Source organism: Populus alba, chromosome 14 (assembly GCF_005239225.2).
Source record: "Populus alba chromosome 14, ASM523922v2, whole genome shotgun sequence".
Lineage (NCBI taxonomy): Eukaryota > Viridiplantae > Streptophyta > Magnoliopsida > Malpighiales > Salicaceae > Populus > Populus alba.
Window position 1 is genome coordinate 9,604,217 of NC_133297.1, and position 27,227 is coordinate 9,631,443.

General features: G+C 34.4%; 3 protein-coding genes and 1 long non-coding RNA gene across 7 annotated transcripts; 3 read left to right on the forward strand and 1 right to left on the reverse strand.

Annotated features, from left to right (window-relative positions):
* The first annotated feature begins 1,537 nt into the window (after positions 1-1,537).
* Positions 1,538-5,035, forward strand: LOC118041018 (protein DEHYDRATION-INDUCED 19 homolog 6). 3 transcript variants are annotated; one of them, XM_035048111.2, is made up of 5 exons: positions 1,565-1,852; positions 2,001-2,146; positions 3,020-3,097; positions 3,266-3,525; positions 4,695-5,035. In XM_035048111.2, exons 1-5 carry the CDS (start codon positions 1,774-1,776, stop codon positions 4,801-4,803), a joined length of 672 nt encoding a protein of 223 aa, XP_034904002.1. In that variant the 5' UTR covers positions 1,565-1,773; the 3' UTR covers positions 4,804-5,035. The 3 variants fall into 3 exon arrangements, with proteins under 3 accessions (XP_073260327.1, XP_034904001.1, XP_034904002.1); XM_073404226.1 differs by having other exon boundaries at positions 1,538-1,852; positions 2,022-2,146; positions 3,020-3,525; XM_035048110.2 differs by having other exon boundaries at positions 1,546-1,852; positions 3,020-3,525.
* Positions 5,036-5,213: 178 nt separating this feature from the next.
* Positions 5,214-6,104, reverse strand: LOC140954485 (uncharacterized). The gene is made up of 2 exons (XR_012167779.1): positions 5,760-6,104; positions 5,214-5,659 (listed from the first exon to the last, which is right to left on the reverse strand). It is a non-coding gene; the product is annotated as an uncharacterized lncRNA (long non-coding RNA).
* Positions 6,105-6,751: 647 nt separating this feature from the next.
* LOC118041017 (nicotinamide adenine dinucleotide transporter 1, chloroplastic) lies at positions 6,752-11,154 on the forward strand. 2 transcript variants are annotated; one of them, XR_012167785.1, is made up of 10 exons: positions 6,752-7,164; positions 7,267-7,368; positions 7,461-7,567; positions 8,246-8,294; positions 8,432-8,541; positions 9,236-9,330; positions 9,423-9,511; positions 9,589-9,683; positions 10,563-10,879; positions 10,953-11,154. XR_012167785.1 is itself a non-coding variant. In XM_035048109.2 (9 exons), exons 1-9 carry the CDS (start codon positions 7,080-7,082, stop codon positions 10,797-10,799), a joined length of 969 nt encoding a protein of 322 aa, XP_034904000.1. In that variant the 5' UTR covers positions 6,753-7,079; the 3' UTR covers positions 10,800-11,154. The 2 variants fall into 2 exon arrangements, 1 of the variants encoding a protein (XP_034904000.1); XM_035048109.2 differs by having other exon boundaries at positions 6,753-7,164; positions 10,563-11,154.
* Positions 11,155-20,511: 9,357 nt separating this feature from the next.
* Positions 20,512-26,440, forward strand: LOC118041016 (kinesin-like protein KIN-14I). The gene is made up of 19 exons (XM_035048108.2): positions 20,512-20,951; positions 21,052-21,218; positions 21,309-21,452; positions 21,553-21,792; positions 21,891-21,962; positions 22,197-22,265; positions 22,357-22,434; positions 22,592-22,720; positions 22,806-22,887; positions 23,031-23,126; positions 23,209-23,382; positions 23,466-23,572; positions 23,678-23,856; positions 24,034-24,195; positions 24,294-24,547; positions 24,643-24,806; positions 24,907-25,065; positions 25,405-25,892; positions 25,981-26,440. The coding sequence occupies exons 1-19, from the start codon at positions 20,831-20,833 to the stop codon at positions 26,111-26,113; spliced, it is 3,018 nt and encodes a 1,005-aa protein (XP_034903999.1). The 5' UTR covers positions 20,512-20,830; the 3' UTR covers positions 26,114-26,440.
* Positions 26,441-27,227: the final 787 nt, after the last annotated feature.

The following is a 27,227-nucleotide window of genomic DNA, read 5'->3' on the forward strand; positions in this document are numbered from 1 at the left end:
AGCCCCCAATCCCCCTCCTTTTTTAATTTAGCTAGTCTTCACGTCCTTTACTCCATTCATTTTCTTCTTCGATGGTAACATTAAAACTAGAACCTAAATTATATGCTCATTTTCAATTTGGTCTTGAATGTAAAAACAAATCTTGAACTTAGATGCTATCCAATTTCATCAATCAGAGCGGTCCAGCAATGTTTGACACTGCGGAAAGTGCTTTTAAAAAAGATTATTTATTCTTTTATTTTTTTTAAAATTAATATATTTTTTATATTTTCGAATCATTTTAATGTACTATATCAAAAATAATTTTTTAAAAATAAAAAAATATATATATTTTTAATGTATTTTGAAATGAAAAGTACTTTGAAAAACAACCACTACCATGCTTTCAAATACCCAATAAAAAACACTTTTGCTTTATATATGCTCCTTTGTCTTCCATTAAAAAGTTACTTTGGCAGGTACCAAAACTTAAAATGTTGTTAAGATTTATAAAAAATAACATTATTTTAATAATAAAATAAAATAAAAACAAGTTCTGATCTCAATCAATAAATTATCTGATTAACTTATTATATTAAACCATATTATCCGAAGTCTAACAAATATACTGAAGTTAATTATAATTAAATCCTAAATAAACTTTGAAATAATCCTTTAAATATAAAATAATTATCGTTATTTTTTTTCAATTGTATCTCAACATGTCGAAAATCCTCAATCAAACTATCCTTTAATGTCCAGCAAATCTATCACATGTGGGGTTAATTTACTAGAATGTCATATAGTTGAGGAATGATTTGAGATTTGTTTTAAAATCAATTTGGAGATGAAACCAGCAGATTTTTAACCAATTCAATTAATTATTCTTAACAAACTTGATGAAGGGATGTGATTTAGAATTTCTAAATACGTTTTGAGATGTTCTAAAAAAAATAGAGAATAAAATCCAATACTTGAAGGAATGTCCCAATCCATTTCTTCTGAATAGACTAGTGCATGCATGGGTACCCCTCTCAAATCAATCAAGCTCAACAAATCAGAAGGATCTAAACTCTAAATTGTAATTGATGAGCTGATTCAAAAGATAATATTTCTAGATTGCGTTTATTTTTGTATTTAAAAAATATTTTTAATTTTTTTAAAAAAGATTCTACTTTAAATTTTTTTTATATAATTTTACATCATTTTAATATATTGATATCAAAAACAAATTTTAAAAATAAAAAAACATTTAAAAATGAAAATAACCACTGTAAAAATAAAATAAAAGGCAAAGGTAATTAAAAAAAAAAAAAAACCCGAAGAAGACCAGACAACCCAGGTCGGTTAGCACAGGCCCACAAGACAGAACTTAATTAACAAGTAAATTTTTCGAAACATAGCGTCAAACCTTTTAGGGACTTGAAAGTCATATAATATACCGGCGTGGAAGAAGTCCACTGTCTTGTCGGTCTAAACGACCTCAACAAGATAAATAGGTGGTTGAGGGCTGAGCGTAGTTTTTTGTGATAATAAACGGAAGGCCGAGGGTAATTTGATAAATCGGAATTCGTGTCCATTAAGAATCTATTTATTAATCAACACCACCTCCGTCTTTTCTCTGAAACTTTCACTTGCCTTCTTCGTCTTCTTCTTCTTTGGCTGCTGCTTCTTGCTCCTGCTCTACTGCTCTACTGCTACTCTTTTTTTCCACAGATAGAAAATCAAGAAATCTGCCATTAAAAGAAAGACAGGAAGTTAATTGATTTTTATCCAACTGATAATTAAATTAAAATGGAAGATGATACATGGAGCTTTGGTCTCTCCACTTCTTCTTCAAGAAGCTATCAATCTGCTCTCAAGTCTCTTTCTGGTATGTTTAAGATTCATTTTTTCTTCTATCATTTTTATATCTGTTTGGTTTTTTCCTGCTGTTGTCTTCTTCTTTTTTTCTCTTTTAGGGTTTTATTTTTTATTTTTTACTTTTGTTAATTGTAAAAGGTGGGTTGTTGTTGAAACAGATCTTTGTATTGATTTTGAAGATATAGAAGAAGAAGATGATGATTTAAGGACGGAGTATCCGTGTCCTTATTGTACAGATGATTTTGATTTAGTTGAATTGTGCTTCCACATCGATGAAGAACATTATTTAGAAGCCAAGTCGGGGGTATTTTACTTCACATTTTTACTCTTTAAAAATATCACGTTCCTTTTATTTATTGTGTAGCTGCCTTATATTGACTGCTTGCGCTGGGTAACCATTTAATGCTTTTCGTTGCTCTATGTTGACTGCTGAGTAGAACCTATTGAATCAAGAGGGATCGGTTTACGGTTCCATTAATTGGCCATCTTTCTCTTTTTAATAGTAGCTACGGGTGAAAAAGTTTGGTTTATATCTGTTCAATGCCTTTCGTACTTAGCTTTTAAGCGTTTGTAATCTGGGCCATGTGCTTTTTATTAAAGAGGTGTTGAACTAGTTTGATATTGAATCCTATTTCTACTTTTGTTTGTGTGGATACAAAAGGAAAGGGTTATTGTAAAGTATCATAATACATTCTTCTTCTTCTTGGAAGTCTTTTCGTCTTATATACCATAAGCTCATGTACTGTAAGTGTTGACATTAATCTTCCTTGAAAATTGCATTTTTATTCAACAGGGTCTCAAGCTTCTTACTAATGCATGATTTGTTATTCAAGTTTCTGCACATGAACATTCTCATTTGGATTAGGTTATCGCCTTTCACTTCATTTCTCTTGCACTGATATAATGGATCGCGTTTCTTTGAATTACGAATTTATCTTGATTCTATTGAGGTAATACCTGAAATGAGAAAATACATCTGGATGAATATGTTGAACTGATATCAATTTGTTTTGTTAAGAGAAAGGAGGGGGAGTAAGTGATCTGTTATGCATGTATGAGGTTCATTTAATACTTACTACCATCAGTAAAATGAGGATCTTTTCACTTTGGCCTAGTTAAGCTTGATATACAAGTCTTGAAGTACAATTTGCTCATAATCACCAATATGTGTTTGCAGGTATGCCCTGTTTGTTTCACCAAAGTGGGAATGGATATGGTTGATCACATAACAACAGAACATCGAACCATTTACAAGATATCCTTTTGTTTTGATTATTGGAAATTATTCACCTTTTCACCTCATTTACTTGATATCTACTTTACATTTTGCTTACTGCATCCTGTCCTTTTACAGTCAGTTGAATTGCTCTTAGTTCTTTTATTTAGACTTGAGGCCATGTCTGCATCCTTGATTATAAATTACAGTTTGCAAAAATTGAAACTTGGGAGAGTAGAATCACACTCAAATTATTCTTTTCTGAAGAAGGAGTTGGAGGATGGGTATTTGCAATCATTACTTAGCGGATCATCCTCGGTGGTTTCTTCCTCCAACTTGGCACCTGATCCATTATTGTCATTTCTTTGCAATGTATCCCCTGCTGAGAAGTATGATAGTGTACAGCCTAGTTGTTCAAGTAAAGCAACCATAGAAGAGAAAAGTTCAGATGAGAAACTGTTGGAAAGGTTAGTTGTTTGGTTATGCTTTATGACATCAGTCACATGTGTGCTAATGTTTGTTCCTATTATTATTTTGTCTTTGGAAAAAAAAAATCAAAGTACTTGTTATTTGGTAAGGTAAAAAAAAAATGCATGGCAGTTCACAGATGGTTGAAATAATATACACAAGGTTAGCTTAAATAGTGAAGTAAGTGTGGAAAGAGAGAATTTGAAAATGGTGAAAAAAATGTGTCCCGCTCCCTGTTTGGGGCCGTGATGTTAGGATCTGCAAAGCTTTTCATAAGTTTTTAGCTGAATTAATTTTGATGTGATATGAATAGGTTGTTTGGAACCAAATTCAATTATAGTGTTCGACTTAAATTCAGTTGATAAATAAGTTAAATTTATATTTTCAGAAAAGATAGAATTTAATTCATTTTGTTTCCTATATTAACCTCATTATCTTTGTCTTATTTCTTCATGGGTATTTTGGAAAAGTTAGATTTAATATTAAATTTTTTCTTTTTGGAATTATAAATCATAGGGGTTGACCTCTAATTTACTTTTGCAGTATTTTTAGAGATTGAGTTCCATTTGGAATTTAACTCTTAACACTTAAAGGATTCTAAACATGAGATTTCATTAAAATTTTTGAATTCAATTCAATTCAATTAAACAGAGTTTTAATCATGTTGGAAAGGGTGATATAAGTGATTGGTGGGTCACAGCATATCCAATGTTACAAGTGCAAATCACTGCTAATTTGTTAGTGAACAATGATGAGAAGAAGAGTTGGATGCATATGACATTTTAAAAATGATGGGAGAGCCATATGATAGGGTCGCACCACCATCATTATAGCAAGCGCATGGATTTTCTGTGAGTGGAAAGAATAAAACTGAACTCTTGTGAGGTTGTAATCAAACATTCCAAAATAGGAAGGGGGGAACATTATCCAAGTGGGGCAATCATGATGAACAAGAAAGCCCTACGCCTGATTCCAAGCTCAATGCAATCTTGAAGTTCCTGTTGCTTGATTTATTGTCTTATGCTGTATGCGATTTTGCACTTTTTCATGCTTTCTTGTAAGATAGAATAGGATGAGGATCATGATTCAGCAAAGGTCGTCCATATCAATACTGCTACTTTATCGTTTTCTTGCAATACCAACTCCGTTAGTATTTTTATGATTGCAGGAATGATCACATATCACCTTTGTCGGATGAGGAACACATGGAGAAGGCAAAGAGAAGTGAGTTCGTACAGGGACTGTTATTGTCCACCATATTCGATGATGGCCTATGATGAAACATGATATAAGCGTTGTTGATGTCAACTTGAGATTATAACAAAACAAGTCTATTTTCAATGCTGTCTATGTTGAATATACCTTGACCAAGAGAGCTAGATTAGATGCAGCACTGAATTGTATCCCACAATTGTATGGAATCCGTAAGGCCAGATCGGAGCCAGAATTTTATGTACTTTAATTTTCAAAGCTCCTTGTGCTTAATTGAAATTTAGGGTTATTCTTCCAGCAATGTTTCAAATTCAAATATTTTGCGCGTTAACCTACATGGGTTTGGATTGCTGCTGGGTTTGTTTTTGTATTTTAATGTTTTTAGATAATTTTGATGTGATAATATTAAAAATATATTTTTTAAAAAATATATATTATTTTGATATATTTTTAAATAAAAAATATTTTTTAAAAAAACTGCAATAACACTTCCAAATACATCATTTATTAACAATTCACTGGAACTACAATATCTCTTTCTCACTGGACAGCCACATAGGATGAGAAGAGATGAAGCAAGCAGTGGCGCATCTCTTTAATCTTGGTTTTAATTGACAATCAAGGTACTCGATGCATCATGCTCTGTAAGAAAATAAGGGGAGGAGCTTAGTGAGGAAGAAGCTGGTAAAAGTTCAGAGACGGCCTGATGGAGCACCCAAGCGATCACTCCATTTCAGCAGACACCCATTTAGTTAGAAAATAACTCCTTCCCCTCAAACGAAGAATGGATGAAGAAAAAACTAAAACACCTTCTAATTTAGAATGGAGAGGTTCAAAATACTGAGAAACTGAAACGAGTACTTGCTTTGCTGCATTCACCGAGTCTGCTGGCTGAGGGGTCTTTGCTCCTCCTCCTGTAAACTGCGGCCAAAAGACCTTCCAATTTCAAACTTTATACGATGCTTTTAGCCCCCCCCCCAGAAAAAAAAAAAAAAAAACAGAAAATGAGTAATTGCCATACCTTCCTCGTCCCCACGAGACTTTTTGTGGGGAGCAGCAGAATTTGATTACTTTTTATAATTGACGCCAGTTCTTCAGTTTATGCACACCAGGTCTTGAAGCTGTACGAGCAGACTCCAAAAGAACTTGATGCAGCGGGAGCCGAGAGCTCTGTGGCATTCCACAAGAGTTGGCAATCTTGAAATCATTTTACAGCTCTGCATATTGAGCAGAGAAGCAGCGTCTTTCATCCCTCTCTTGATCACTGCATAATGTACAAAGATCTCTTAATAATATGGGACAGGCCGGGTCATGAGATGCAGTGTATCTATCTGTATGTACCGGCATGTTATGATATCATAGTCTTTTTGTGATAATTCTCGCTTCAACGTCATACAGCGACTACTCATTTTAACTGGCTATTTGACCGCAATTCGTAACGGGCCGGACTTTTTTTCCAAGTAAAACAATTGAATATTCAGGTTTATTTGACCGCGTTTGTTAAGAGAAGAATAAAAATAAAATTAGTAAAAAAATAATATGTAAGTTCTTCAAAGTGCTTTTTTTGTTATAATTTTTTTTAATTATAAATTAAATGTTTATACATATATTTAATTAAATAATAATAATTATTAAGATATTTAATTTTACATGTATTTTTTTATTTAATAATTAGTTTATAAAATTTATGAGAACCATTGTATTATGATGTTTTTTTTAAATTATAATAATACTATGTAAAGAAATAAAAAATTTAATTCCCGAAAAAATAAAAAAGAAAACAGATATTAACCAGCAGCCAAAAACTTTTTTCTACTTTTCTTATTTTTTATTATTTTTGACGAGGTCAGTGAAAAACTATATATAATGACGAGTATGAAAATTACAACCTAGTTTAAATAAAAATAAAAATAGTCAGAGAAAGTGGGACCCAGGTGCGGCGAAACGTCCGGCTGAGAGATGATAGGCCAATCAATCAGAGCTTAGACCACAGAAACGGATTTCTTTATTAAAATAAAAATCACACACGCACACACAGTGAATTGAATCTCTCGCTATCTCTTCCTACAATACAAGGGAGATGTTCTTCCCTCCACCCTATCGACACCTACCCTCTACTTCGATTTCTTAGCTCCTTTAAAGAGGAGAGAGCTGAAGCGAGTTTTTGTCAAAATTATTAAGCAAAACTCTAAAAGAGCCGGACGGATTCGAGAAGCAAAAAAAACAGAGGATCATCTTCTGGCCATGCGACTCTGCCTGTCTGCAAACTCCCTCTCGAGAGAGGATTCTTTGTTTTCTTTCTGTTTCTCAAGTCTCTGCTTTTTTCTTCTTTTTACAAGAAATGCCCACCACCGATTCTCATGCTCATGCCCCTACTAATCCCAAGCAATGTCTTCTCTGCAACGCCGGCGCTGGTGCTGCTGCAGGTACCATCCCTTTTTTCTTTATTTTTTTTTTCTCCAGCTTAGATCAATTACTTGAAACATTGATGTTCTTCTTTTTATTATTATTCTATAATTTGGGTGCAGGAGTTATTGCTGCTACATTTGTGTGTCCTTTAGATGTTATCAAGACCAGGTTCCAGGTCCATGGTCTGCCTAAGTACGATGTTGCTACTAGTAGTATTAAAGGTTAGATTTAAAAAAATAAAAATAAAATTAGCTTCTTTGCAGGTTCCGTGTAATTTGCTTATGAATTACAGAGTGTTTTTAATTTTGGTCAGGGAGTCTTATAGTTGGTAGTTTGGAACAAATATTTCGGAGGGAGGGGCTGCGCGGCATGTACCGGGGGCTTGCTCCAACTGTGCTAGCATTGCTTCCTAATTGGGCTGTAAGTTGTAGTATTACTTGCTCAATTTAGTTGCCTGCTCATTTCTTATAAACATAAATTTCAAGAATAGTGATTTTGTTTCTGACTTTTGCTTTGTACATTACAACATTTATTTATCGGTGTAAAACTAAAGCACTTGACTTGAATTTACATATTAGTTTGTGCGGAGTGTTTGATAATGTTTGCAAGTGTAGTTCAGAGCTCGCTTATGAGAATCTGGGGGCAAAAAACACCTATAAACTCTGTTATTATGCAATTAACTTTGTTTGCCTTCTTGTAAGATGCTTGAATTGTAGAAACATATTGAGCGAAAATGATGAAAGAAGAAAATAATCCACTCACAAGATTGAATAAATAATGATGAACTTGTCGTTCTCCTCAATCCATAAATCATTTGGTGAATTCAGTGCTATAGCACAAGCTATTTTAGTGCCACAATGTGTTGGATCTTTTAGGCCCTTCATTGACTTGGTTCTCTTATCCTCAGAACAAGTAATCACTAGTGAGAACTGAGGCCGCAGGTTGAGTTTTTAATATAATGAAATGTACTTGGTCAAATTTATAATCTTTGATTCTCATTCTCATTTCCCCCAGCTTTTGAAGACTTCCTTTTTTTTGGCAGAGCATGCTTCTTTGAATTTTCTTCTGCTGAATGACCTAATTTTATAATTTTTGCAGGTTTATTTTACGATATATGAACAGTTCAAAAGCTTTCTTTGCTCCAATGGTTAGTGCTGATTTGCTACCTTTACGGGTGTTAAAGCAAAACTTGATTGTTGCTCTCTTTTTTCCCTGTGGCATAGTTTTTTCTTAAGTTAACTTTTTCTTAGTGTTAACGAGCTCGTGATTGTGTTGTTTGTGTAGATGAAAGTCATCATCTTTCAATAGGTGCTAACATGATAGCTGCTTCTGGTGCTGGAGCGGCAACAACTATTTTCACAAATCCTCTTTGGGTTGTAAAGACAAGACTTCAAGTGCGTTTGTTTAGTTCATGTCTTATTTTGTCTGTAATTGTAAAAAAGATACTAATTAACCCAGAACTCACCAATTGAAGCATCTAAAGAATAGTTAGACCAGGTTTCCTTTTCTTACACCGTGTATCATTAGCATGATGCATATAGCTCATTTGAGTCAAGCTTTTTGTTTGTTTCCATGATGAACATGCCATGCCCACAGCCATGATGCACATTCAAGGATGGGCCAAGTGTGAGCTCACATGATGGAGAGGGGAGGACCTCCTCTCGAGTTCACATTTGTTATTATTTTCTGAGAGTAAGATATCCTACTTGTCCAGTCAACAACAATGCATTTGCCTGTGTGAAACCAGGTAGCATTAGCTAGATTGATGTGCTTAGGAGTTCCTTTTCTTCTTCTTGTTAATTTAGTTGCTTGTGATTATTATTATATTTTTTATTTATTTTACATAATATGTTTGTGCCATGTGTACTTAAGTCATGACCTTGAAATTTGTGCATTGTACAAGGTAATGATAATTAAATCTTCTATTCATGTAAATGACTTGTTCTGGTGTGGAAAGGATAGGAGAAGAAATAAATTGAACATAGAATCCTTTAGTAGGCCACTAGCTGGGAAGATGAGTGGATGCATGCGTGTTTCAAGGAGCTGAGGAGGTCAGCATTCACAGTATTGTTTGCTTTTGCTCTGCAGACTCAAGGAATGAGAGCAGGTATCGTTCCATATAGGAGTACACTGTCTGCTTTGAGAAGAATAGCTCATGAGGAAGGCATGCGTGGGTTGTACAGGTATTGAATTCTACAAAGAATATCATTGGATTGTGTTAGATATTTATGTCTTTAGTTTGAAGGTGAGATTTGATATCTTGTGTGGCAATCAGTGGTCTTATACCTGCATTGGCTGGTGTTAGTCATGTTGCCATCCAATTTCCAACATATGAGAAGATCAAAATGTACTTGGCCACCCGAGGTAATTTATAATCATTTTTACTCTCTTTGTAATTTCAAAGAGGAAAGAATTTTTTTCAAGTTAATTTCTTGTTCCAGGTAATACCACAATGGATAACCTAGGTGCACGTGATGTTGCTGTTGCCTCATCAGTCTCCAAAATATTTGCTTCGACATTGACATATCCACATGAGGTATGTTCTTGAAAAAATAATCTGATTTCATTAGTTAATATATCCATGTTCACTAATCAGCATGAAGAATATAAAGGTACTAGGTGCTCAACTGCTCCCCACCTTCTCTAAGGTTCAGGAAGCTCTATAATCTTTCGATGGTCTTCTTATGGGGGTTGTATGTATTTTTAAAGTGCAAAAATTTGGATAATGAAACACTTCTTGCTTGTAATTGGAAGTTCCATGTCATTTTTTAGCAATCAGAATCAAGTTTTAAATGTATTTTCGAAGCTGCCTGTGATTGTAGAATTGTTATTGAGATTGTTTTGTTTATAGGCATTTTATAAAATTCAAACTTGTTATGTAATGAAGAGTGCAGTCACTTTTATCTTTAAAAATAAAAATCTTATGATGCTGTTTCTTACCCTCGGAAGCTTTTGCGGGTAGTAAGAATCACTTAGCATTCAAGTTTCAGTTTTATGAGCTTGTGACATCGTTTAAAAAGATACCTGAAATAGGTAAATATGAGAATTGTGCTCACTGACCAAAAAAAAACCCAAATGCCAATGCTTAAGGACTTCCCTTGGAAATCCTGTGAAGTGATGGGATACAGCTTTAAAAAATTCCCTTATTTCATTTCGCCACCAAAAAAGAATGCTGAGAAAAAGATATCCCAAATAACACTATTGCCCATATAGAAATCACATCCTCTCCAGGCCATTAACTTTGTACGGACTTTCTTGGATCTCTATAAGCCCACAGCTCCACGCACCAACTCCTGTAAGCTTCTTGCTTGTTTACTTTCTATGAGACACTAAATGCTTGACTAGGATTAGTAGCTAGTTGTCTTGGTTGACAGGAAACTCTTACAGATTAATTTATTCTCTCATGATTTTGTAGGTAGTACGCTCAAGGCTTCAAGAACAAGGCTTCCACTCAGAAAAGCGTTACTCTGGTGTGGTTGATTGCATAAATAAAGTATTTCAACAAGAGGGTCTCCCTGGATTTTACCGTGGTTGTGCCACCAACCTTATCAGAACAACCCCCGCTGCTGTTATTACATTCACTAGCTTTGAGATGATTCACAGGTTTCTTGTCACCCTTTTCCTTCCCGATCCACAGCCTCACACATTGTGAAGATGGATCTTATTTGAGAATATTGCATGGATAGATATGGCTCGCATTGCCTTGAACTGCAACATGGAAGAGCAGATGAGGTCAGTCAGTGTCATGATGTCTTTGTGATAATCCTTTCCCTAGATTATATTTATGTATTCTTGATTGTCTCAGGTAGTTCTTAGAAAAACTGGATGCATTGATGCCCACATCCCTCATTGAAATTCTGCAACAAGAAGTTGTCAGTGGGGGGGGTGAATATCAATTTACACTGACAGTGATAATGATGATAAAAACGAGATGCTGTGTGAAATTTTCATATCAGAACATTCTCTTATGAATAATAATCAGAAATCATTTAACATCGTCTACTAAAGATTTCACACGCGGCATCCCCATAGTTATTTTTAAAGATTAAATTCTTAACAAGGGTTCTAAAGATTTCATATTATAATCTCGTAAAGGATTCTTAAACATATTAATAAAATAAAATAGGAAGTCCTAAGTAATGGGCCTGTGTGTTGTTGTAAGCCGAAAGTCCTAAGAAATGAGCCTGTGTTTTTTGTAAGCCTTCTCACAAATCATGTTTTTGTATTTTATAATTTCAATTAAATTTTCAAGAATTAAAATTAAAATTCACAAATCATCGATTTTCCCACATTTTTCAATAAAAAAAGTACTTCAAACTTATTCAAACAAGCACCATAAACCCGTTACCAACTTTCAAAATACTATTACAAACCATAGGTCATAAATTGAATACATATTTCGGCTTCCATCTCCACTTTTCGGCCATGTATAAGTATTTCGTACGTACCAATCTATTCAACTCACTCATACGACCTCTTTGACATTTTTTTACTATGATAATTTTCGAAAGAACCACTGTTGTTATCTTCTCTCTTTCCTTGCTTCTCCTCAATTTTTTCCTCTCTCCCACATAAATAGAATCAAAAGTTAACAAAATAAATGTTAGGAAATGGTCCTTACAAACATCGAATTAACAAGTTGGAAGATCCTACAGACAAGGATTTATGGACACTGTTCACCAGAACATTGATGATGATTTTGCCCTTGCCCTTCTAATTAAATAGTCTGTTTGGGATTCTTATAACAGTTATGATTTAAAGTATTTTTTTGTTTAGAAATACATTAAAATAATATTATTATTTTATTATTTTTTAAAAATTATTTTTGATATTATGAAAACATAAAAATAAAAATAATAAAATAAATTTCAAAAATCCTTGTATTGGCTATTGGAGCCATTCAAATTTTATTTATTTATTTTGGTCAATTTGTTGTTACTATCTATTTTTTATCGTATGATTGAAATAAAATCAATTTATTTAATATAATCTGTTCTATAACTTGAGTGACATATTTTTTTCCCTTCTTAAAAAAGCATTTGTACTATTTAAACATCATTTTTAACCTATAAAAAAACACTGCGGTGTAGCGTGTGTACACGACTAGTGTGAAGTACTAAATCGAATATAGATTTTAAAAGATCACTTAAAATGTTTAATAAAACAATCCAAAATGATTTCGTTTTGACCATAATAAACAATATATAAGAATGTCTAATCCACTATGATACTCGGTCTAGAGCAACAGTACAGACTCTCTTCTGTTATTGTTATGTTGATAGTTAGTAAGAAATGTAGGCCTGCCTTTGTAAATGGGCAAAATCTTTGACTGCGACTGCGAGGGCCACTAGCATCCACAGGCTTAAGTTGTGAAACCCAACACAGAATTTGGATATCTGTGTGAGCCTGCAAAAGGATCCGTTGTTAGCGGGCCTTACACTAATTAACAGAGACCAAGCTGGGTCTGGGAATTAGGTTCAATTGCACTCTTGAATTTTCTTTGAGCAAGCCTTGCAGGCATGGATTCTTCCCAGTTTGCCAGTCGCCGGGCAAATAACGAAGAAATATGCAGCAGGGTAACAGTGCTGGTTGCCGGAAGAGCCAAAGAAACCTTTAGCTTTGGTGTTGTTTGCTGCCTGAATCAAGGGATCTGTGTATATTTTCTCAGTACAGAGAAAGAAATAAGGGGGGGAACAGGAAAGGATCGCCTGGCTTGGTTGGAGAACTCAAGTGTCTAATCACTCAAAAGTCTCTATTCCTGATACGATAGCCCGTATAAAGGTTTATCTCAAGAGCTTACTTGCAAATTAAATCTTCATTATTCAGATTAGGAGGGAAAATCCTTATCCCAGCGAGAGAACTGAATTATTTGCCACTTAAAAAAGTTAATACCCCACTGAAAAGCTCGAGGACTAAAACAAAGAACATGATTTGAAAAATCTTCTCCTCATTTCTATTCCTTGGTGCCAGTTATTAGTGTAATAATAAAGGGAGCAGTGCCCACAATTTGACAACTCATTATCTGAAAAAGGGAATCCTATGAGCCTCATTTCCTCGTTCGAACATGAAGGCAACAGAGTTAGAGCCCGAAGGTAAAGTCGGTTAATCGAGAACTCCTTTTTTGACATTCTACGTGCAAGGGAACTCTCTTGTTTTTCCCATTTTGTTGGAAAACTGAGTTTAAGTTATTGATCGAAGCAGGAAAGCCGAGCCATTGAATATGATCAAAAGCTGGTCAAGACACTTTTGACAAATGAGGCGGCTAAGGTTTTAAAAAGACATTCCATGAAGCAGATCACGTAGAAGAATGGGCAGAAGCCTTGGTTTCACCTTGGAATTCTCTGTGGGTAGGTGGCCAGTCTTTGATATTGCAAAGAACTGCCCTCTCATCACTCATCATAGCTTGGTCGGTTCAAAAGTATAGAGCCCTGAAAAAAAGAAACAGAGAATAAGGAGTGCAATGGTTTCATGATTCATTGGGAATGCTGGTTGGCCCACCCATAATTATAAAACAAGAAAAAAGGAGGAACAGTCTATGATGCTCCTCCTGTGCTCTTCTTTTCTTAATACCTTCCACTTTCGTTGTATTTGATTGGAGCTAACCCCAAATGTTTAAACAAGAAGCACTCTGTTGCAGACTCCTTGACAAACTGCCATTTCTTGGGTGTAAAGGCTTGTTTTATATATGTATTTCCTTAATCTTATTACATGACATTCTCTCAGTAGTTTTTAACTGTGTTTTGTTGTTAGATTTCGCTGGTGCTTGCTTTCCAGATGGACCTGCGATAGATATTTTCTTTTTTTGACCTTCTGGCCAGCAAAGAATAATAATTGTAATGATTGCTAGGTGCCTTTAACTTTGCCATGACATGGCTACTGTTTGTTCTTTTTACTGTGCTCATCCCCTCCATGGAAAGCCTAAAGCTGCCCTTGAAAAGCCACTGTTTCTGTTTAGTGCACACAGGTGGGAGTTATTTAGCCTTCCAGACCAGGCCCCTGCTTCCCCTGCGGAGGCTGGAGCCCCCATGAAAAAAGAAAATTACGAGGATGACAAAGTATTCTCAACAGATCCCTTTGGCCAAACTAAAATTAAAAAAGAAAGGAGCACCAAATGGTAGGCAATTGAGGTTGGTGGTTCTTCTTCCTATTATATATCTTGCTTGTATATTGCTCAAATTGGGTAAACCTTTGTGCCTTTATTAGTTACAGAGCATTCAGTATGCACATAATCATGCATTTGGCCAATCCGGTTTCTTAACTGTTATAAAAAAATTGCAGCAATTGTTGATGAATTTTATAATAGAAAAAAACCTAAAAACAACACAAGATTTATCTTGGTTCGATAATATATCTAAATTCATAGACACGAGGAGCGAGGAATTTTAGTTTTTACTATATTAAGATAGAATTGGTACGTATTTATAATAGATTCTAAACCGTAAAGAAAATCTAGACACCATTGTAAACAGTAAACTACAACATGAAGCCAACAAGAAAATAAAATGGAAATGAATAAAAAGATGGGCATTTTATTGAGTTGTGTGGATAAGATGATGCATGTGCTCCCATTATATGATGTGGCTCACCATCTTCACGGCATGAATCTGCACATTCCCGCACCAGAAAGTGATGTGCACCTTCATTGTAATTCATGAATATGATCATTTGAAGAAGCCAGGGGTCAAATTTGTGGGTTCACCATACATGTGAAGCTGATAAATTAAGGGAAATTAAGGAAAGATGATTACTTCTTTGTTGCTTTAATTAGCAATTGAAAATCTTATTGTAAGTCCTCAAGCTTAACTACAACATTTGCAATAATAGTTCAACAATTAACTACCTTTTGTGTACAATACATGACTATGATTATGGAAATAAAATTAATTGCCATTTAATAATTTTCTTTGTACAAAAAAAGGAGGATCATGCGTTGGCTGAAAGGTCATTTGGGATCCTAGATAGCATGGAGTATGGAGCATCTGTATATCTTTCCGATGAGATCACGGTGGCTTCAAACTGATTTTTTACTATAATATGATGTGAACATGAGAGAAAATTTGTGAAAATCCGGTTTGATTTGGTTATATTTAGAGGGAGAATGTTCCATGTTGTGCTAATATAGACAAATCTAAGTAGATATTTGCTAAAATTCATTTTTAAAAATAAAAAATATTTTAAAAATCAATTACAATAAACTCTTAAATATTTGTAAAGCTACCTTTCAGTTTTTGGCATAGACATTTCTATACAAGGCATTCAATTAGCACATGAACATGGGAGTTGCTTCTTTCCCATATCAAGAATATATGATATTAATCATGTAGCAGATGGTCTAACCATAAAAATTTAAAATTTAAAAATTTGTATTTTTTGTGGTCTAAGGTTCAAGTTATATAATTACTAATATGATGATTACTAGAGGCTTATATAATTGTTAACTTTAAGGCCCGTAGGATTAATCGAAGTACAAGCAAACTGATCCAAACACCCATGTTAATAAATAAATAAATAAATAAAAAGAATATATGAAGTTTTCAAATCCATCTATCTATCCTTATGCTATATGCCAATTGCCTTTTTGCCATCCATTTTAAAATATTAATTTGCTTTTATCTTCAACTTTTTAAAAAATATTATTCTTAGGATGAAGAATTAAAATCTTCCTCATATTCAGTGAGTAAAGTTTAAGAAAATAGAAAAAGCATTCTCCATTTTCGATACTTTTAAAAAAACTCTGGCTAATAGTATAATTTGTCATTGGCTAGAATTTGCAGCTTGTATAATGCACACAAACATTCCATTGAACGTGTAGGCCCTAGAGGATGATATTTTGAACGGGTTCCTACTAGATATAGTCTAATGAGTTTTTTTTTTTAAATAAATATTTTGTCAGGGCTTTTTTTCAATTATTCTATACATTTTTTTAACTATAAATCCCTATTCTAGATAATATTTTTTTTTATTTAAAATGATAGTTTTCTCCTTTTCTTTTCCAAATTCAAACAATAAGAGGAGAAAGGTCTATCGTTCTATAATTTATTTATCATAATTGTTTGCCCCTTACGGTAAAAGTCACGGGCTGAGGTTGCAGTTGGCAGAACATATTTTTAAAGCATCCAATAGAAATGTGCCACCTAACGGGAAGCACTGTGTTCATATTGACGTGGCTGTTTCTAATTCGCCAATTCAAATGCATTTCTAATTACACGATCATAACTTTGTTAGAATAGAATACTTTTTATAATCAAATACTGGTCGATCGCTCGTGAAGTGGGACCTGGTAAAGCCGCGCCTCGTGGGCCTCAACTAGAAATCCAAAGCTGGCTGGTTCGGTACCGAACCATCCATTTGAATTTTTTGAACGTTGAAGCCACCCGGTTTCTAGTGGGTCACTTGGCAAGGCAGGACGCACGATGCCATGCTGCGGTATTTTTTGAAATTTAATTTTATTTGATTTTATGATAATTAAAAGAAATAAAAACTTTATCATCATCTAAAAAAACGTTTCAATGAAGAATCATGACTCGGTAATATTTATATGATTATAGAAAAAAAAGAATAATTAAACTGATAAACTTTTTTAAAAAATGTATACTAGATTCAAATTTTATGTAGTTGTTAATATTACCATGAAAATTATAATTTTACTTAAAAACTATGATATAATTGAATAATTTTTTAAATATTATTTTAATATTTTTATTCATAGTGAATTTTATTCTAAATTAAAAAAAAAATTAAAGTACCATTTAAAAGGGAGGACATACACTTTGGTCAAGGAGGATAAACTTGTATGCCTGCCTAAAAGAAAAAAGCTTAGATACGTTTGGCTTTAATTGTTTTTTTAATGGATAGACGACATCATATGTTTTTTTTAACAAGGTGTATAACAACAAACTTATTTAGACCAAGATTAATATTTTTATGGTAAGGTTTTTTTTTTTTTTTTTTTATGGTTGGGGAACCACAATTATTAATCATCCACAACTCATGACTAGCTATACTACATCATGTCAATCCAACTTGTATCAAATGGATCTAATTTTTACCTAGGATAAAAACTTTCAATTATCTAACACTACATGAAAAACAAGTTAATTACAATATTTATCTTTTAATAATTGACCCTGCAACTTGGGGCATCATAGCTCTCCACTTATAATGTTTTTTTTATATTATTAATATGTGTGTCTAGATCAACTTACGAGTACCTTGATTAATCATACAAGCTATGAATTTAATGACCATGTAAATTTTCAGTGGTCTTGAGAATTGTGAGACTCGAATTGGTACCTCTAGAGTAAACCTATAACCTGACTAGTTAAACTATACCTTTCAGAATTTCTCTTTTTAAAGTCTTATACCTACACATTTTGGTGTTTGAATCAAACATCTTAAGGGAGATTTCTTATTCTTGGTGACTTGAAGCAACTGGTATCATGATTTAAGGTGGAGATGAAGAATTGAAAGCATCTTATATAAAAGAGAGATGTATTGAAAATTTTGGTTTTTTTTTTAAAAGTAGTCTTTATTTTTATTTTTTTTAATAGTTTTGATGTGCTAAAGAGTTTAACTAGTTGATGACATATTTATATTTTTATGTATAAATAAAATCTCAACAGTCAATATTTTTTTTTATTAGAAGGATAATATGACGTGGATGCAATGTTCGGTATAAGATAACCTACCGACATTTTATTTTTCTTTTCTTCTTTTTTATTTGTTTTTTAAAAAACAAAGCTATCAGCGTGCTTCATTTTAGCCAAAGTAATGAGTAATATCATTAGGTGATCTGAACTGATAAGAGCTACAAAATTCCGATCCAAATACAGTGAACGTCATGACATGTCAGGCGGCGTTTGGTTAATTCGATCATGATGAAACTCCACATAAAACTGGTTGGCAACCGTTTTCAACCACCTTTCCGCTATCTGAAAATTACCCCCTGCCTAACGATTGGGGGCCGTTTTCATGTAACATTTGGCTGTATTACACGCATGGAATATATATATATATATGGTTGCTTTTCAACCTTTTACTTGCTTAAAGATGGTGTTGGAGAGCTTTTCTTTAATTTTGTTTTTGAGAGAGAAATATTTTTAACTTGAAAAAAATACTAAATAGATTTTTTAAATATTTTGTAATAATTTTAATGTGTTGATATAAGAATTTTTTTTTAAAAAATATTTTTAATATATTTTTAGATAAAAAAACTCAAAAGTAGAAGGAGTTACACTCAAACAATTGAGTGTCATTTTCATGTAACATTTGGCTGCATTAGACGCCTGGAATATATTTGGTTGCTTTTCAACTTTTTACTTTCTTAAAGATAAAGCTGGAGCATTTTTTTTTTTAAAGGGTAAGCTTGTTTTTTTAACCTTTTTTTAAAATATTTTTAACTTGAAAAAATATTAAATTGATATTTTTTAGTGTTTTACAATGATTTTAATTTGTTAATAAAAAAAATTCAAAAAACATTATTTTAATATATTTTTAAATAAAATATACTTTTAAAAAATATTAAACAATAAAAGCCACCGACTCTCCCAACCTATTAACCTACATGAGCAGATAAATTTCTTTTAATTAGTTATCTGTTTACTTTTACTTTGATTCCAAAGAAAAATTCGTGGTCGGAGGAGGAGGTCTCTATTTTTATGAGATTTCGCGTCATTCAAGCTTCAGTCACATAAAATCATAAAAAGGTGCCAGATTCTCTCTTTTTTCTTGGTGCTGAATTAGAAAATGGAAGCTGAGTTCAAGCTGAATGTGACCTTGGATTTATTTGTCAAGACTCACCCATTTTCCAATCTAAAGGGTTCCTGACTAGCCCAATTTCCCTAAATTCAGGAGCATGACTCGGTGGACGGAGCTTCTGCTAGTCGCATGGGAATATATTGCATTTGGGATTTCAGGAAGCTTCGGACAAACTTGTGAACTTTGTCGTCCAGAGGCTTATTATGGTTACCTAAATTTTGTCAAACATGTGTGGTGCTTCTTTTGTCTCCAATCCCGCACCATAAAAACGGTAACTTTCATGTTTAAAATTATTATTTTCTTGAAAAATAGCCTTTTGTTTGTTTTATTGTGTTGCTTCTCATAATTGTTATTTTTTTTTTTTGATAATTTAGGATATCCGGGTCAGTTTACGTGCACCACGACTAATTTCCGAGCCTACAAAACATCTTGCAAGCCGAGACAAGTAAAGTACCGTACAGGCGACAAACATGCACGCTAAGGTTCAAAGACAAGGAATTCATTGCCAGGACCATTAGGCCACAAACCTCGATGCTCATAATTGTTATTTTTAAATTATTACTATTTGATGGTTTTTCCAATTTCACAAATACAAGAGATAAAAAAAAAAAAAAAAAAGAGCCGTTCAAATCAAACATGGCATATTTTTTTTTTATTAATATTAATTTTTGGATTAGCTTGCACGTATCTTAACTAATTTTACAGGTTCTAAAATTAATGATCATATAAATTTCTAGTAATTATTATATTAACAAGACTCAAATTTAAAATCATAAAAATACAACACATATTAAGTGTCATTGAGATGGACCGACACACAGCCCACCTACCATCACATCAATGAAGTTTTGAATTTTTGAACGGTTTTTTTCCTTTTTAAATTTTGAACTCCAGTGGAAGGAAGGATCTCTATTTTATTCTTTAGATTGGCCACCAAAATAAACCATTATTCAATCGATATTTCATTTATCTTAAAAATCTTGTAATTTAATTACACTGTAATTGTAAAGATTTAATTATAAAGCCGGCCCAACATCAAATTCGATATATAAAAAACTTTTTAATATTTTATCTAAATTGAATGGTTTGATATGATACTCAAAACATCAAATGTAGTGTTAAAGAGTTGTGGTGGTAGTTATTTTAAAGTAATTTGTATATAAAAAAATATAAAAATATTTTTTTATTTTTAAATTAAAAATAATAGGAAAATAATAATAAAAATTTAATCTTAAATAAAGAAATTTAAATTTTTTATAAACTCGCAGCTACGTTGCCATGCAAGATCTAAAGATATTATGGAGTCACAAAATAACTATCTAGCCTATTCAAAAGAGCTAGTTAGTTCTCACGCCACTCGAATTGACTGGGTCTATAACCCAAGCTAAGAGCGTGAAAAACACACTCCAATCCTTTAATCAGAAAGTTAACAACCTTGATCATGCACGCGCTGGTAAAATCACCTGAAGCACGATGGCAGTGATCGTGTTTAGAAGCCAAGAGGTTCGGAGACAGGTACGGGAGAAGTAGCTTAGGAGGAGTGATGTGGGCAGGGGGGGAGAGAGAGTCTGCTACTGATACCATCCATCTATAAAGCAAAGTCACAAAAGGAGAGAGGAGGAGAGTAGCTCTCTTTGTTTGTAGAAGAAGGAAGAAAAAAGAAAAATAAAAACTGAAAAGCAGAAAAAAAAAGCTAATGGAGAATGTGATATCTCTCTCTCTAGAGGTTTAAGCATCAAACTAACATCTTAAAAATTATACATCGAACGTCTTCCTCCTCCTCCCGTCCTTTTCTATATCTCTCTTCTCCGATCTATCTCTGTTTTTTTCAATTTGTTCAGCTCCAACAGACTAAAATAGAGACAGGTTTGGTAGTGAAAAAGAGGGAAATATATAGCAGCATACGTAACATTAATTTGCGACAGAATGGCTGGTGAAGGAGGAGCATTGTCTTTTTCGGTGGCGTCCGTAGTGGAGGATGTACTGCAGCAACATGGTAATAGACTCGGAGATCTCGATTTGGAGTCCAGGAAAGCTGAAGAAGCCGGTAGTTTTTTTTCCTTTTTCTTTCCATTGCAATAGAACAATTCATTTTCTCGGAATTGTCTATGGGAAGTGTTAATTTTGTTGAGATTTCTTGCTGTTAGCATCAAGAAGGTATGAAGCTGCGGGGTGGTTGAGAAAGATGGTAGGAGTGGTTGCAGCTAAAGATTTGCCAGCAGAGCCATCTGAAGAAGAGTTTAGGCTTGGATTGAGAAGTGGAATCATTCTTTGCAATGCTCTCAATAAGATACAACCTGGCGGTGTGCCTAAGGTAATGCCAATTTTCCTTCTCTCTGTTTTTTTTCCTCTCCAAATAATAATTGTTGGACATTAGTGATTAATTAAATTTTAATTATTTTAGGTCGTGGAGAGTCCATGCGATGCTACTCCTATACCCGATGGAGCAGCATTATCTGCATTTCAGTACTTTGAAAATGTAAGAAATTTCCTTGTAGCTGTACATGAGATGGGGATTCCTAATTTTGAGGCATCTGATCTGGAACAAGTATGTATTGCTTTTACTAAATGCAAGTGATGCTTTGCTTGGAATTGGATGTGGAGAGCTTGATTTGTCTAACTCTGATTCATTTTATTGTATTTCCTAGGGAGGAAAATCGGCAAGGGTTGTGAATACTGTTTTGGCGCTTAAATCATACAGTGAGTGGAAACAAACTGGTGGAAATGGGATTTGGAAATTTGGTGGAAATGTAAAACCGACAGTGTCAGCCAAGTCTTTTGTAAGAAAAAATTCGGAACCATTCATGAACTCATTATCCAGGAACTTGTCAATAAATGGAAAATCTTTCAACTCTCTGTCCAGTGATCTCGAGTACTCCAATAAAATGGTTGGTAAGCTTAACTGATTTTAAATTCAAGCACTTGCTTGCTCAATCAGCTTCAGATTTATGTCTTATTTTTTTTTCATTTTCCCCCTAATTTCTAGTCTGGGTCTGGTTCCTTGAGCATGCTTGTTCGTGCTGTTTTGTTGGATAAGAAGCCAGAAGAAGTTCCAATGGTAAGAATCTATGCGCTCATTGCTGCTGCATTATATTAACATTTTGAGGAGCACACCCGCGTCTTGAGGCTGCCAATCTGCCTCGGTAGAATACTTGCTGATGGGTTGATTGTCGATCGCATTTCCTCAATTTCAAAAACTTAAAACCCAAATTTGCTGACCTCAAATACTACCAACCCTTAGAAATTGCAAGTACCTTTAATGTTGATTTTACATGTTCTCTGCTTGCAATAGTTGGTGGAATCCGTGCTCAGTAAGGTTGTGGAGGAATTTGAGAATCGCATTGCAAGCCAATATGATATGGTATGCCAGCTGATCATTCAAGACTAATGAGTTTGCAGAAGATAATTATTTGTCTAACTATTTGGTTATGCAACTCTATTGTATGTTATAGGCAAAGGAAGCTCCTAAAGAAATAGCCATCTCTCAGGGAAACAAGTTTTTGCTGAAATCTACTGGTGATAATAAAAGGGTAATCTCTTAATCTTCATCTTCTGAATAGCGAAAGGCCTCCTAAGTTCGAGAATGTTATCAAAACAATGAGAAAGTACTACCACTGTGAAGCCTATGATGCTTTTAATTGTAGGATAAATTCTAAGGGGTTCATGTCTGTTGTTGAAATCATGTAGACTGAAGACAAAAATGTCAAATTGATAAAGAAAGAGGAATGCTTTCATAAAAACCAAATTGCAGAGGAATTAAAAAATAAAACCCAGAAACAGCAAATGATCTTCGATCAACAACAAAGAGATATTCAGGTACGACTGGTTGTAATTCTTTTCCACTATTTTCTTTTTCGGATTAATAAACTAGAGTGCTCCTCCTAATTATTCCTTGCTTCAGGAATTAAAAAACACACTTAGTACAACAAAAGCTGGTATGCAGTTTATGCAAATGAAATTTCATGAGGAGTTTAACAGTCTTGGTAGGTACTCAGGAAGAAATTTGATTTTTCTTTTGGTTATTTAGGAATGTTCCTTTTTAGTGGATGAGCATGACCGTTGTAGGGGGGAAAGTTGATTAAGCATTCTTTCTATCTAAGTTTGGAGTTCTTGTCTTTCAACGTAGGGATGCACATCCATGGTCTAGCTCATGCTGCTTCTGGCTACCATAAGGTTCTCGAGGAAAATCGTAAGCTATACAATCAAGTGCAGGACCTAAAGGGTCAGTTACTCTTTCCCACAAGAGATTAGGAATCATGTTTTTCTTTACAATGTATCTAAGCCCTAATATTTGTTTTGACCAGGGAGTATTCGGGTTTATTGTCGAGTGAGACCATTTTTGTCTGGACAATCAAACGATTTGAGCACTGTGCACAGCATTGAAGATGGGAATATTACTATTAGCACCGCGTCAAAACATGGAAAAGGATGCAAGTCCTTTAGCTTCAATAAAGTCTTTGAACCATGTGCTACCCAAGGTCGGTTAGCTCTTAATTTAGAATTTATTCTGATTAATGCAAATCAACACTCCTTTTTACATTTTACTTGCACTGCATTGCAGCGGAGGTCTTCTCTGATATGCAGCCATTAATCCGGTCTGTTCTTGATGGCTACAATGTTTGCATATTTGCATATGGTCAAACAGGATCTGGAAAAACATACACCATGGTAAAAAGAGAAACTGGGCATGACTTGAATGTAGAAAATTTGTTTTCGTTGATGTTTATTTGTAAAATATGCAAATTTTCTTAACTTCATAATTCATGTTTGCAGACAGGGCCCAAAGATCTCAGTGAGAAAAACAAAGGTGTAAATTATAGGGCATTGGGTGATTTGTTTCTTCTAGCAGAGCAAAGGAAGGACATCTTCTGCTACAACGTTGCTGTACAAATGATAGAGATTTACAATGAGCAAGTCAGGGATCTCCTTGTTACTGATGGAAGTAACAAAAGATATCCTTTACAAAGTGTTGTTTCCTGGTTAAGCACTAGTTATGAACTGGATTGCATGAGCAGCTACTGCTATTGCCAAAACTACCTAAATTAAAAATTAAAGACATGAGAAGTCATTCAGACATTGGTATTCTATACAGTTAAGAGTAGATTGTGTAATCCTTAATTTATTGACACATTAGAAATTCGTAACAGTTCTCAAACAGGTCTGAATGTACCGGATGCAAACATCATTCCTGTATCATCAACATATGATGTTATTGATCTAATGAACCTTGGACACAGGAATCGTGCAGTAGGTGCAACAGCCCTTAATGATCGTAGTAGTCGCTCGCATAGGTGACTACTTGTTCTTTTATATATTTCTGTTTGCAAAGACTCTGAGCTGTGACTTCTGGTGTGGGTGACTTATATTTTTATATTTTTGTGAATTGTAGTTGCCTGACTGTACATGTTCAAGGAAGAGACTTAGCATCCGGAACTATTCTCCGTGGCTGTATGCATCTGGTTGATTTGGCAGGGAGTGAAAGAGTAAACAAATCTGAAGTGACCGGAGACAGACTAAAAGAAGCACAACACATTAACAGATCCCTATCAGCTTTGGGTGATGTCATCGCTTCCCTTGCCCAGAAGAATCCACATGTACCTTATAGAAATAGCAAACTTACACAACTGCTCCAAGACTCACTTGGTACGGTCAAAGTAAACACATTTTTCAATGTAGTGTTTTTCTGTTTCTCTCTCCATGGAAATGATTATGGTTTTGGAATGAAATTCTTCTTTCAGGAGGGCAAGCCAAGACGCTGATGTTTGTTCACATAAGCCCTGAGCCTGATGCTTTAGGAGAAACAATTAGTACATTGAAGTTTGCTGAGAGGGTAGCCACTGTGGAACTTGGTGCAGCTCAGGTGAACAAGGGCAGTACAGATGTTAAAGAACTCAAAGAACAAGTACTGCATTCTCTGTCCCCTTTCTGATTTTTGCATGACATTTATCTTAACCATTCAGCACAATTTAATGTAATCTATATTAAAACTTTTCATCCGTCAGGTTGCTAATCAAAAGGCAGCATTAGCAAAAAAGGAGAGAGAAACGGAACACAGAAGAAAAGGAAGTGAATCATCACCATCCAATTCTAACCATCGGCTCAGAGATGCAAATGATAGCAATCTCTTCCGGCAACCAATGGGTGATGTGGGCAACATAGAGGTGAGCCTCACTTTCCGATCATTGTTGGTTGAAATAGTTCGTAAATAAAGCCGATCAAAATTGTAGTTGGTGGTAAGTGCTGAAACCATGGACAACAGCTACATGTTTCACTTTGTTTTATTTGGCATAAAATCTATGACAGTATCAAATATTTGAGTATCTAGAATTTATGCATTTTATGAATAGGATTGGGGGTTAAAATGTGTAGAAGATTGTTGACCATTGATAGTCAGGTTTCCTTTACATTTCTAAAGGGTCGATTCCTTTCTTCTTCCCTATCTTTATACCCGTTCAGTTATTTTGGTTCCTATAAATTGTGATGTGCTGCTGCTTCTTCAGGTTCACAAATCTACTCTAAGGCAGAAGAGACAAAGCTTTGATCTTGATGAGATATTAGCAAATTCACCTCCGTGGCCTCCAGTCATTAGCCCTAGTCTAAATTATGCTGAGGATGAGAAGGAAATGGCCTCGGGTGAGTGGGTAGATAAAGTCATGGTAAACAAACAAGATGCAGTAAACATGGTTGAAAAATCTCTAGGATGCTGGGAAGCCGAAAATGGCAATTTGCCGGATGCCTTTTACCACAAGTATCTTTCAGACTCTTCAAAAATTTACCCAGAACAATCCTTTAATATGTTAGTGGGTAACAGCCAGCTCAATCTTGCTAATAATGACGACATGGATGATATTGATGCTGCCACCAGTGATTCATCAGAACCTGATTTTCTATGGCAATTCAATCAGTCCAAGTTCACCAGTATGACAAATAGGATTGAGTCAAAAACTAGCAAAGCAATTTCAAAAGCAGCAAGGAATCCAGAGTTAAGGTACTGTAGATGTGATCTATAATGGCGTCTCAAATTCATTCATTTAGTTCATTTAGCAGGTTTGTCTTAAAAGTTTCAACTTTTGCAGCAAGAACTTGAATCCCTCGCTAGGCCCTTCACCATCACGAAAGTTAGCAAATGGAGGTGGAGTTCCCTTGCAACGGAACAGAAGGCATGCTGCTCCAGTTGACGGGAAACGCAAGATTGCAAATAGGAAGTAGGAAAGCTGTTACCCCTGCTTGGGGGGATTGCAGATTATTTATATACTTTGATTTTTTTTTTCCTTCTGAGCGAAGAAGGAAAGTTTTACACTGTTCCCTTTTTTTAGCCATTGTATTGTTTATAATATAGTTAATGCAGCAATAATTCCAGTTGCTTGTTGTCATCCTTCGGCGAGCTCACCAGATGTGTCCTGACTTGCTTGGATTTGACGAGAGAGATTTTTTTTTGTTTTTTTTTTTTTTTCAGATTCCATATTACCACTTTCCTTTATGTGAAACATTGTAAACTCGAAATTGATTTCAATGACTAAAATTTTAATTCTAAGATCAAGGGTTTTAGTTCAACTGGATTTTAGTTGTGATTTTGATTGCATGTATGGAGTCAAACTAGACATTTGAAGCTGACTCCATAGCTTAAGACTCTTGACAAGTTGCTCTTCCCTAATCCTCTGGTATTGTACGAGCACACTACCGGTAAAACAAATGGATGAAGGATGGTTCATAAAAGAAAACAAGATGGTGAAAAGACAGAACTGGAATTCGATTGTGTTAAACCATCTGCTTTAAACCTTCTAATAGCAACATCAAATAAAATAAAATAAAACAAGGGAGCATGAAGATGGTGCCAGCAGAGAACAATAATCAATTGTATTTTTCATTGCTTACCAGAAATAATGATCAAGAGAACTACAATCTGAACAGATATTGACAACATGTAAAGCCTATAATTTCTTCAACTCCAGGGAAAAATGAAGAAATTTTCTCACCATTAACTTCTGGCTACTCCTATTTGACAAGAAAATTTGGATTTATGTCACTCCTGTGAGCCAGCAGGGATGGTGTTGATTAGTGGGCGCTGCCACGAAGAAACCTGTGATATTGGCTCCAATACAGTAGAACCTGCAGCACTGAAACCCTCTTCTGCATCATCCGCTAGAAGAGAAAGAACCCTTCAGAACAGGAGGAAGCCCTGAATTCATTGTCTGTCCCTAATGAGTGACTGTTGAGTCCATTCCTGCATCTGAGAAGTCCACCAATATGCAGCTGCTTAATCCTAACACAAGAGGATGATGATACAGTAACATCTCAGCAGTCATCTGAACACGGGTTTCCT